Source organism: Anabas testudineus, chromosome 21 (genome assembly GCF_900324465.2).
Source record: "Anabas testudineus chromosome 21, fAnaTes1.2, whole genome shotgun sequence".
NCBI lineage: Eukaryota > Metazoa > Chordata > Actinopteri > Anabantiformes > Anabantidae > Anabas > Anabas testudineus.
The window spans coordinates 10,286,067-10,299,004 of NC_046629.1; the positions used below are offsets into that span (position 1 = coordinate 10,286,067).

The 12,938-nt window shown below is 39.1% G+C and overlaps 1 protein-coding gene across 2 annotated transcripts in view; it reads right to left on the reverse strand.

Annotated features, from left to right (window-relative positions):
• Positions 1-4,501, reverse strand: part of myo16 (myosin XVI) — a 64,691-nt gene extending 60,190 nt beyond the window's left edge. For both annotated transcript variants that reach the window (XR_003299834.1, XM_026377303.1), the window contains exon 1: positions 4,142-4,501. Coding sequence is in view for 1 of the 2 variants with exons in the window: in XM_026377303.1 (XP_026233088.1) it covers positions 4,142-4,169 (28 nt within the window). In the remaining variant the exon portion in view is untranslated. The remainder of the gene's footprint in view (positions 1-4,141) is intronic.
• Between the last annotated feature and the right edge of the window lie 8,437 nt (positions 4,502-12,938).

A 12,938-nucleotide genomic window follows, 5' to 3' on the forward strand; every position in this document is an offset into this window, starting at 1 on the left:
ACAATAAGAAACACTTATGTTGTCAGCTTCACCTCCTGGTAGAACTGTGCTTGAACATTTATGTTATTCCGATGTTATGTCTACATCTGCACACCATTGGTGGGTGGGAAAACATTTAGCATATTTACTGTAAATTGTACTCGTTTTTGTCTTGCCTTGGGGTGATTTGAGAGGAGCATTGCAGCATTTTGTGTGTTCTTTCTTCTGTCCCAGCAGAGTGCAGGGATTCTTCTGATTCTGCCTAATCTCTCTGTTAGTGGAGCCAAATAGATCTCATCACAAGGCAGCTGCTAAATCCACTGAGGTCTACTTGGCCGATGAGGGTGTGCAGTATTTGTACAGTAGGTGGGCTCAGAATTCGATTGACTTAGAGTGCTTAGGGACATACACTTAGGTTTTAAATAGAAGTATGCACAGAAGAGTGCTTCGACAGAAGTATTAGTGTGTGTCTAGTGTGCAATTGGGTATTGATAACATTGACAATTTGACAAAATTCTGATCAAAGCCTGCTCAAAGGATGTGAAGAATATGAAGAGGAGGATGTGTTTGCAGAAATAGTTTGTGATGTGTATATCTTTTTGACTCATCAACTTATCCATCTTTGTCCATGCTGTCTATATGTCATTCATTCTTTTGTCAAATACTGCTATTCCTTTTTTTGCTCTTGTTCCTTTGTGCCAACTTTGTTTTAATTCTACCCATTTATGGAGCATGTTTGTCTCTCCAACGATCTACATTAATGTGGTTTTCTTTAATTCTGTGTTTCATCTCTTTTCCTCTCTGCTACGGGGGGGTTGAGCACACATCAGTGTGTCCGCCAGGTGGAAAGTACTGTTAGTAGGGCATCTTTGAAGTACCATACAGTCCCCCCGTGTTTCCCACTCTCCTCTGTCTTTCCAACTACTTGATCATATCTACCATCTCTTTCAATATCTACAAAGGGACATGTAAACATCTTTGAAAAGCGATAACATCCAGAAGTCAAAAGCAACAATAAAAAATGTGTTTCAACAGTCTTCAGTTTAACGGACATAAGTTGACTGTAACTACTGTGTCAACTTTATACTTTATCACACTATCCTGTTATGCAGGGGCTGATGTGTTTGAACAAGATCTTTATCAGGTATAAACAAAAGCATCCAGGCAAACAAATGGAGGTAGTGTGACTCTATGAGCTCTAAATATTCATTCAAACACCTGCCCCCTCCACCCTAATTTCTCACACATACAAACACACCTCGTGCACAATACACAAGTGCCATCTGCGCTAGTTATACATATATAAAAGGGTCTTTTGTGTTCAGTCTCCATACAAGGAGGGGTCATTATTTTACTGTCCAAGCCAGGTGTCTGCTGAAACTGTATTTTATTATAGGACCTTGGCTGGAGGGTAAGCAGACACACCCAACAAAACTTATTTTATTCTTCCCACCATTGCACCTCTCCACACTTCTTTTTTTCTTCTTTGCATATTTCTTCCTCCAGCTGATTTAAATTGCCTTAGTAGTTGTGGTGTATGGTCAGTCTGTGTCCATAATAGACACCCTAATAGAGAGGCTCCACAGTTTTAAAGTACCACATTTTTTGTACATAGTGTACACAGTTTACTGCAAGTGACAAAAATAAAAGCAGGCAGAGAAAAGAACTCGTCACCACTGGTGCATATGCCTAAACTGAACAAACTGTGCATACACTCACGCACACTCAAGATGACTAGCCTAAGCCAATATGTCAGTCTAACAGCCAGAGGTTAATATTCAGTACAAAATTCGCTACAAATGTCGCTGTGTGGAAGTGAGTAAAAAATACAACATATTCAAACTATTATCAGGTAAAAAGTAATGCACACCGTAGCAGCTCGAACTGAACACTGCTTACATTTTAATACTTCGTACTACGTCTTTAAACATTAATGTATAATCAAGTTATGTATTTATCAAGTATAAAATGTAAATGTATGTTGTGCTCTAAACAAATCCCCCACCGAACAAAACTAGTAAAATAAGCTGAGATGCATGCATGAGGATGAGACATCAGTGTGACAAAAAGTGTAGAAAAAAGGAAGAGATCACAGATTTTTAAAAGGTATTTAGCAGAGATAAAGCTATCTTGTTCTCTGCCTTGACTTTGTGAATGTTATCTCTTCTTTGGTTTGGCCACTTATACCCTTCACACTCTCTGTCACCCTCATACATCATCTGTTAATCCTGCATTCAAGGCTATAGTCAACTTATAAACCCCCCCACCCACGCCAGACATCACATAACATGATGCAGTCATGTATCATACACAAGACATTATTGTACTGTATATCCAGTTGGTACTGTAGTAGAAGGATTCACATAAGATCGACCCTCTGAAGTAAATTAACAATTTAAGCAGAATTATATTTAAATGAAGTAAAATACATGTCTAAATAATGACTTCACTACAAAGGCTCACTTTAACTGCACAGCAATTCACATGTGGCTTTAGATGCTGTAAAATGTTAGGACAAAAAATCCGTCCCTTGTGACTTGTCATAATCTACTCCCTCGCTGTTTTCAGATGAAACCATCTAAGAATTTGTTCCTAATCAAAACATTCTTTCATTTCTATTTTCACAAAAAAAAAACTGTATGCAAATTCACAAAAACATCACTAATGTATGCACGCATAATAAAATTAGTAATTTATTTTAAAATGTCTGCACAAAATTTACTTTAGAATCAATTGAAAAAAAATGTACAATATCATACAGTGGCAAGAAAAAGTATGTGAACCTTTCAGAATTTCATGGTTTTCTGCATTAATTTGTTATAAAATGTGATCTGATCTTCGTCTAAGTCAAGAGTATTTTATTACTACAGGACAATGACCCAAAACACACAACAGAATGGCTTCAGAAAAACAAAGTCCGCCTTTTGGAGTGGCCAAGTCTGAGCTCAGACCTCAATACAAAAGAGATGCTATGGAAAGACTTGAAGGGAGCCACATGCATGAGACTTCCAAAGAATATGACAGAGCTAAAGCAGTTCTGGCTGGAAAAATGGGCTAAAATTCCTCCTGAACGATTTCCAGGTCTGATCCACAGCTACAGGAAAAGAAAACCATGAAATTTCGAAAGGTTCACATACTTGCAACTTTACAAATAATACTGATCTACAGGAGTTAGGGTTGGATTAATCTGAGGAAAAATTAGGCAATTGGACAGAAAGAAGGCGACAAAGACAGACTGCAGAAGTTTTCTTTCCTGTCATTATTGATTGAATGTGGAATATCCCATGCAGGCTCCAGTTAATAGCACTGCCAGCACTGCAGGAGCTTGTAAATTAGAAAATAGCACACACATCCACAAACACACAGACAGGCTAAGAACTGCAGATCCCATGAATGTGTTTGATATAGACAGATATTTGGGAGTGAGACAGGTATGGTTCCCAGAATCAAAGAGAGATGGCTTGTATCACCTCTATCATCGAATTCACTTATTTGTCCTCCTTTATTTTCCCAATTTGTTTCTTTCCCTGCCATTACCTCTCAAATGTCAGTATAACTCTCCCTCATTTCTGCCGAGACTGCTCATCACTCTTTGCACCACTTGGGTGTATTTTTCATATGTCACTCATCCCATCCTCACCTCCTTCCCATTTCCCAACGCTGCCATTCCCTCCCTCTCTCCAACGCTCCTCTAAATCACCCTCAGTTTCTCTCCATCTGTCCTCTCTCTGAAATGACTTCCTCTCTCGATCAGGCTGCTGGGGTGTTATGGATATGCCAGATGCATTTGGATTTGCATCTTTGTGGTTCCATTACATCTTTCTTTCCCTCTGCTGCTACCTGCCGCATTCACAGGTCAACTTAACACATCTACAGCAGCTCTCTGCAGCAAGCTCACACACCCACTTATTGCATGCACACACACACACACACACACACACACTGACACATACACACACATAGGAACACAATACCCATTAGAAGTTTAGATTGTGCTGCTGTGTCAGCAGCAGGTGACCAGAATTCTTAAGCGTGTAAACCACAGAGCTTATAACACCCTTCACATATAGTAAATGCCAATCCCACAGCACACACCCATGGCTGACAAGGCATACAAGTACCCTTGCATGCACAGATAAAGAGAGGCTGAATGGCTACTTACAGCATTTGATGAAATGGTAGTGAGACATTTTCTGAGCAAGTCAGACAGTGCGCCAGTCAGATAGAAAGGCTGACAGGCAGGAAGAAAGATAGGCAAGGAGTCAGTAAGTCAGGCAGGCAAACAGTAGGCAGCTACAGGTTCCAACAAAAGTAATACAGAGCCTGTAACTCCGTAGAATGCATTATTAATCCCTGCATGCTATCCAAACTCCGTGCCCCCGTCTACATAATTCACCAACAGCAGCAGCAGCTCCGGTTGCAGCCCATGCAGCATCTACATGCGCTCAGGCTCACACACCCACACACACACTATCCTCGTCCACCCGTTGGCAAAGGGAGCTGCGGCTGTGTCTACCTCTCCTTGCCTACAGCCAGATAACCGCCGCACAACGTCTTCCCAGCCATGACCGATGCACGTGCTCCCCTCGCGTCACTGACTGACAGCCGACTTAGCCCACCTCCTGCTCAACACACCCCCAATGACGCAATGCTCTTTACCTCCTTACACACCCCCCTTCCAGTCTTGCTGCTGCCACACATACACACACATACAGTGAGTCATACAGATGCACACTTCTTTTGGTTATCCTCTACCTTCATGAACAGGAGAATAACAAAGGAGGGGGTGAGATTCACTGTGTTTTCCTCTAGTATAGATATATAAAACAAATAAAGAGAGGCGGAGATAAAATGAACAAGAGAGGTCACTGGAAAAAGGGTTAGAGATAGGAATGAAAAATTGAGGAAATGCGGATACAGCAGGGGGAGCAAGAGAAAGAAAGCAACAGACAGCGAGAGAGCACGGGAGCATTACATTGAATGCTACTGCAGTGCGGCTTTTGGTGCTGTGACAGGTTCAGTGCTCATCAGTAGTCTTAAACCAGCCAAAAACAAATATGTATGAATGCTTGCAAAAATGGTCATGAGACCAGTACATTAACATATAGTCTGCATATCGTGCATTTTATCATGATCAAACAAACAGAATCACAACGTGCACTTGTGCATGTGCTTGCATTGTCAGTGTGTCTGTGTCTTTGTGTTCAAGGTTGTCTTACATATGAAAATACAGAAGCTTTGCATCAATAAGGATTTGCACGAGGAGGAGAAAGAATATGAGGATGAATGAGGAGACAGTGAGAAAAATAAAAGAGATGGGAAGCAGGGGAAAGATAGTGAGATAAAAACAAACACTGCAGACTTACACACATACACACAATATAGGTTTGCATTAAAAAACACTTAACAGGGTGTGCAGCATGTGACTAAAGCGGGATTGTGACACACATTTTGAAAACCTATGCCACTGTATTCACACATGTGCAGGCTGTATAGCATGCTGCATTGTCTGTGAGAGATCCTAAGCTATTATCTTCTATTGCTGTCATACACAGGCATGTGGAGGTGTGATACAAGAAGGTGAGAAGCAGGTGAGGTTCATTTTGTGACAGGAGGGAACAGAGAGAAGCAGCAGAGCGAGCTTGAAAGAGAATGAGAGAGAGACAGAGACGGGGAGAGGGATGTGTGTGAAACTGGATGCTCGAGTAATTCCTATCACAGGAAATCAGGTCAGAGAAGCAACTTGCTGCATCTTCTGCAATACACCGCCAGAGCAACTACTCTAACATTTATCTGAGTAAAAAATCTAGTTTGTGTGTGTGTGTGTGTGTGTGTGTGCATATGTACGTTTGTATGACCGTGTTCAAGAGCTTGCAAGGATTGCCCTACATTGAATACAAAGTAAGCCCCATTGTTACACCACTCACAGCACGGACAACACACACACCTTTGCTGCCCTTGGTAGCTGGGTACTGTAGTATTTTTGGTCAAGGTAGCAGAATGGATATCCCATTAACACTTGATTTGTGACAGAGACATATCACAGCAGGAGATGTGACAAGAAAACGTCCTGCTTTTCCATCCAAATGTGAAGGATTACCGGCTGTGCCTGCAGCAATAGACACGTATGTGCTGTATTAGGGAGCTGTGATGTGCTGGAAGGTAATGCAAGGTCTCAATGTAAGACATCTTGCTGGAAGGCAAGTCAGCTCATCTCTGGTGTAACAATGACAGGATAATGGGTTGGAGTTACATTCTAATAATTTCTACCTCTCTACAACTACAATTAGGTCAAGCACCTAAGCAGTGAGGTACACAGAGAGCACAGTGAAGAAAAAATTGAATAAAAAAGACGTTTTTTATATGTGACAGAAATATATATGTCCTGTTAAAAGGTAAGGAGGCAGTTAACAACTAGACACTACCCAGACACTGATCGCTGTGTGGAGATTGCGCCTCTCTGTACAGCAGCTTTATAGCAGCTTTTGTCCCACAGGAGGTGACACATTTCATTCACTTAGACACAGCTGACAATTTGCCATCATCACCTTTGAGTGTCAATCAATACTGTGACAGTGTTACCACCATGATTTCAGTGGATATCACCTCAGAGTGTGTGTTTAACTGATAATAATAATGCGAGATGTTCCCAGTTACAGCAAAGCCAAAGGCAATCGGTAAATTTGGAGGTGATGAATTATATATGAAAAGAAATCTCTATGAATTAATTATTCATTATACGTAATTTACACTAATATATATTTATTTATTATACCAGTCAAATTTTTACTTTTGAATATTATTTGCATGAATTACAAACTGCTTCATTGCACAACCTGCAAATAAAGACCTTGTACTGGCTGGTGCACATTTACCTGCATCCACACACAGAAAGGCTTTTTGAGCAACAAAGTGCAGTGCACTTAGCAGATTCCCTCCAGCCCCCACGGACCACTTGACTGTGTGATTACAATCTATTCTTAATGTAGAAGTCTCTGTCTCTCTTTCTATCTCACACATACACACAAACACAGACACACAAGATAGTACTTCTATACTTGTTAGGACTCTCCATACACATGCATTCACTAGCCCTGACTAATCCTAACCCTTTCTCAAGCCTAATTGTAACTTTGACCCTGAAAACCACAGTGTTAACCCTCAAACAGGCCTTCAGCTGTTAGTCCCAGCAAAATGTGGGTATATACATATACAGTATATACATGCATTGTCAAAATAGTATAGTATTTGATTGTCCTGTAGCATTTACTTTCATTATGTTAATTTAAAGGGCAGAATAATATTGTATATTTAACACATGGTTCTTCATTAAATACACATTGAATTTTATAATTACATTTCTATCACTACATTTAGTTTAGCTGTGTTATTGCCAAGCACTGCTGTTGTTTGACTGTAGTTAATTATGCTACTGATAAAACAATCCACTGTATTATTATAACCTCTGTAAGCATGCTATTATACACACAAAAGTATTGCAGGCATTTGTTTTGCTGCATCTGGCACATGATTGTTGTTTTGGGGGATTATATGTTGCAGTATGTAATAACTAGGTTTTACACTGAGCAGCCATGTCTTAACAAGGCTGCTGACAGGCAGTCTACACGATGGTGGATATTTGTTAGTTACCCAGAGAGAAAGAGAACTGAAAAACTAAATATAAGAATGAAATATTCATGACCAAATGAAGCTGAAATGCAAAGACAACAGACTGAACAAATATCCTTTAGTAATGCAAACACAGAATGATGTAGTTCTACATCAGCTGTTGTCACAGAAGGATTTGTGCTGCTACAAGACCTAGTGTAGTGTTTATAAGCACTGTATACTGTATGTGTGTGTTTTAACTGCTTTGTTTACTTCTTTATAGTGTTCTTTTTACACTTGGAAGAATGTAGTAATGAACATTTACATTTTCTGTCTGTAAGCAAGATTCAGAGATGCGTGGTTTCACAGGAAAGCACAGTAAAAAAAAAAAAAAAAAAAAAAAACATTCATGACAGCATTCATAAATAATTAAAATGCACAGCAGCTTCTTCCATCCAGTACTTTCTTTGAAATCTATCTAATGAAGCACAAGTTTAGCAACTTCATTAACTAGAAATGGTTTTAAGATGCCAAGAGGCAACATGCACAAATATGCCTGTGTGCAAGCTTCGAGGATGAACACTTGTAAGGTAATACACAGTATGACTGAAGCAAAAGTTAAGAGCCTTCTGTGGTAAATAATACCTTTCTATCTCTGATCTCATATGCTTACCTTGTGTAAAGGGCATGGAGGAAATTGCAAAGTTTAAATTCCTTTGGATCTTTGCCAGCAAGTTTTTGAATTAATTACTTGAAGAATTATGTAAAGAAACAACTACAGACACAGTCTTCTGTCCGCAGATCTCTGTTTGCATGTGTAAAATCTGTTTCAGTCTGAGTATCACCCTGTGGGCTGGATTATATCGTAATCCAACCATTTTTCCTCCAATTCAGCAGCTCAGTCCAGGTTTAAATTTAACAACAGGCATTACAATCTAATGTTCATAATACTAGTTAATAGCCTAACAGCAACACTGGTCAATTCCAAGGTGGATTGTTCCTCCAAGCAGAGGGTTTAAATGCTTCTCTGCATGGTGCTGCAAAGCATTGAGAAACTCCACTTAATCAGCTCAGCAGTTCAGTTCCTGCTCACGGGCATACAATATGCCAACCTTGTGGAATTTTGGTACACATACAAATAATACATATATGGTGCAAAATGACTTTTTAGTTACTATCACCTAACAGCAACTAACCAACACTTTTTTTGTTAAATTATAAAAATTTAATAAAAAACAAAAAGATGTTTATAAATTGCAGCAAGATGTAGAAACATCTGCAGATTTGTTATTATTACTAAAACTCAGACACTGTGTTGGAAGAAAATACCCGAACCATCTTAGCTGCTTGTTTGAAAAGACAAAAATTTTTATAATATTCCTTCTTACTCAAATAATTCATAATATAAAATATGTTATTTTAGAGGGACAGTCATCAACTCGATGTGACAATACATGCAATCTGCTTTGGAGCTGCCTCCACAGCATATGTGCCGGGGGCATTAGTCATTTAGGTACAGCTGTGTCATACATGTGTTCACTCTGAGCACGAACAAGCACATACTGTAGGGTACTGTTAGTCAGATTTACACACTACACAACAGTTCCCTAACTTTCAACCACAATCATCTCATCTTAGAAGATTGTTAAACAAATCAATCAAGACAAAAGAGATGAAAAGTCCCTACTAGGAAAAAAAAAGTGAACATCAGCTGATCATGATTGATCTTTCTAGATATTGGATAAAACATATGATATTAACTGACAGTGATCTGATGTGTACAGTAGTTATTAGTATGCTTTGGTAATTATTCTTTAACTCTGGCATGGTCTAGCTGGTATCGGCAGCAGCCAGGTAAGCCAGGAAACTGTATCAATAACTGCAGGGAAAAAGAAAGTGAGGGACGGACAGAGTGGTAACATCTGTGGCATCATCATCTGATACACTGATACACCTCATTATTACAGATGGTGAGGAGGAGAAAGAAAAGGACAAGATAAAATAATGAAAGTGGGAGAATAAGGCTGTCAGTTTCTGAATAATTTGACAGAGAAATAAAGTAAATTACTATATGAAAAAGACAGTAAGAGGGTATAATGATTAATAAGTCATGAGTCAATTCCTCTCCAAGTGTAATGTCAGTTTCTCTCTCAAAATCACCTCCCTTCCTCTTATCTATGCCAGAATCCCTTAAACTGAAAGTGAGTCCTCTCTCTCTGCCTTTTATGTCCTTTACTAACTTCAACCTTAAATCCAAGTTCCAAGTTGCTGGCACAAAGGACAACATGGGAACAAAAAGAATGCAAGACTCAGCAGAAGACAATCAATAACCAGACAAACAAAAGAACAGCACAATCCTGCAGCATCCAACTCACACATGACTAGACGTCTTACGAACACTATATCCATATATAATCCAAAAGAGGAAACTCTCATCACCTTTGGATCTACTGTAATTACTAAACCACATTACTAATCTGATTTTGTTATCATGATATACACACAGCTACTCACATTCAACGTTCCCTAACATATCTGGTTTGTATGTGAGTGTACACACAGTACAATTATACCGAAACAGCTGTGCCTCACCTCACTTGGGAAAGCAATTTGCCAAAGGCAATATACAGGGTGACATAAAATGATAGGTTGAGATAGAAGAGAGGAGAGAGAAGGACACAACTACTTAATTATCAGTGTAATATTAATAATATTTAGTTTGACATGAAAAACAACAACTTTGTAGCACTGTCTGCATCATATGCAAATGCTATTTTGAAATACATACTCTAGCAACATGTTCATGTTATTAACTAGACTTGCTGATGTTGTGAGACTATTCAATGTGTAAACAAAGAACTTATTATATAACTTATATTTTATTCTAATTCTCACAGTTTTCTCAGCTGGCTTTAAAGATCATTAAACCTGCAGATCTTAAGGCAAACACGGTACAATAAAATTTCCACAACAGCAGAAAGAATGTATCTTTTTTCATAATTTAACCCTGCACAACGGCATGATGACTCAACTGATTTTAGAAAGATGCTGAGAAGGTGGAAAAGACAAAGACACGAAGGCTCACAGAGCACACCTACTGCACATGTTTTTTCTGATGCATTGAAACACAGGTAGATGCGTATTGTCCAACTCAGACTAAAAAAAGGATGATTTCCAGTAAAGCTCCCTTATCACTGATTAACCAGGAGAATCCAGCTCATGTAAAACGTCTTAGAACGGAAAAAAACACGAGTTCAAATCAAAGACACAGACAGCGACAGAAAGAGGAAGAGAAAAAAAATCATGTTGCCCTACCCTAGCAACATGATTTTGTGTAGCAGATATGATGTAAACAAGTACATGCAGTAAACTAATGTAGTAGTTACTGATGTAAACAGTTAACCATATCATCAAGTCTCACAGGCCAGACCTACATGACAAAACCCTCCACACAGGTTGTGTATGTGGGCATGTGTTTGTATGCATGAATGTCTGTGTACAGGTCCAGTCACCATTTCGGACCACAACCCAACCAGCTGACACCACAAGGAGGAAGGACTGACTGCACACATATGGACACTCTCACACGAGCTGACTTCAGCATGGTGTAAACACAACTCATGTTACTAAGCAACCTCCTTGAAATGCCTCCTCCTCTCCAGCACTCATGTTCAGTGAACAGGAGAAGGACCGAAAGGGAACCGAAATATAAAAAGTAAAACAAAAAGTAAACCCAGGGTGGAATGGCTTACAGCTTACTTAAGACTATAACAACACTGAAAAAATCAATATGTTTAGTTGTGTTTTGCTACAGGGCAGTCCTGTTCTCAGAGTTGAGAGAGATTTTTTTCACTACTGACCCACTTGTGCCCCCAACCATATCACGCAAAAAGAGTCATTCTCTCTTCTCTGTGCTTTTAAACAGACTTAAAATACATGCCAGCAGCAATGCTTCATATTACCTGTACTAGTGCTTTTTATCATCTATGCTGCATTTTCCTCAGTACAGTAAACACAATGATCCAGCAGGTACAGTATATCCTATAAAACCTGTGTCTACTTTATACAATCAATGTGCACACACTATGTATATAAATAAAGGGGGAAACTTTAGAAACACATCTTATTATAATGCACTTCAGTATGACTTAACCACCCACTATGACCTCAATAATAAACATATGCCCGTTTTGACAGTATTAACAAAAAATATATAAGCTATAACCTTGTAAAAGTAGAATTCATGTCAAAACTGCTGTACTGGATTGGACTGGATTGTTCAGGTGTACCTAATAAAGTGAGTATAGTTTACTATACCAATGTCTATGTTATATGCAAGGGACATATTTCTTAAGTTTCAAATTAAAGTCTGAAATAGCCTTGTGAGCACTCATCCCCTCCCTCCTCATAATTGATACCCTGGGCATACCAGCAGTGCTGAGGCTGGACAGATAGACTCCCTCTAACACATACCAGCAATAATATTTCTCCTGCTGTGTTTACAACAACGCATTTCTTCTTTGTTCCATTAGTGAACATCACATATAAATGTGTATCATGTGTTCTCAGGGTACAATGCCATACTTTTACCTTCTGTGTTCCTGTTACCATGATTTCTAAGTAAAGCAAGAGACTCTGGTTAGAATCTAAGTAACTCCATACAAATTCCAATGTAACTGTATTTCTTTGCATATTCAATGATGGGAGATCAAAACACTAGACTACATTCAGTATGGTATCCCTGTAGCTTAAATGTTTTCCTCAACAATAACTTGGCCTTGATGGTAGCCACTGAAAAGATGTTCCTAACTAACCACCATCCAAAATTCACCTCAACAATATGAGGCAAGCTGCATTTGATCAGTTATGATGACAAATTAATAGTCCTACTGTAGTAATGGATTATGTTCCAAATCTAGACTAAAAGTTAATCCTTTGATCCCTAATGTAATCGGTTTCTCCAGAGACACTGAGCCAAGGACTCTGACTGGTTTTGCTGTGACATCTAACCTCTACTATTCAACTCTGCCTATGTGTCCATCAGGGGTCAATAAAGATCAACTTGGTAATTAATCACATAGCCAGATGAATGGCACGGGCTGTGCCAATGAACTCACAGCAGGCTGTTGCACTGCAACGGAAGAAGACCACCCTAACCCTAGAGGGGCCAGGTTCTAAGTTGGAAAAGCAGTCGTTTCTACCATCTTCAATGGTTTCTGTTCAGTAATGACTCTTAAGCCTTAATCTGCCTATGGAAAAATACAAGTGATCAACAATTTCCCTGAAGGACATTACCACATGGTAATCAGCACAACACTGCAACAAGAAAGTGTCTCTGTCTATAACACGCA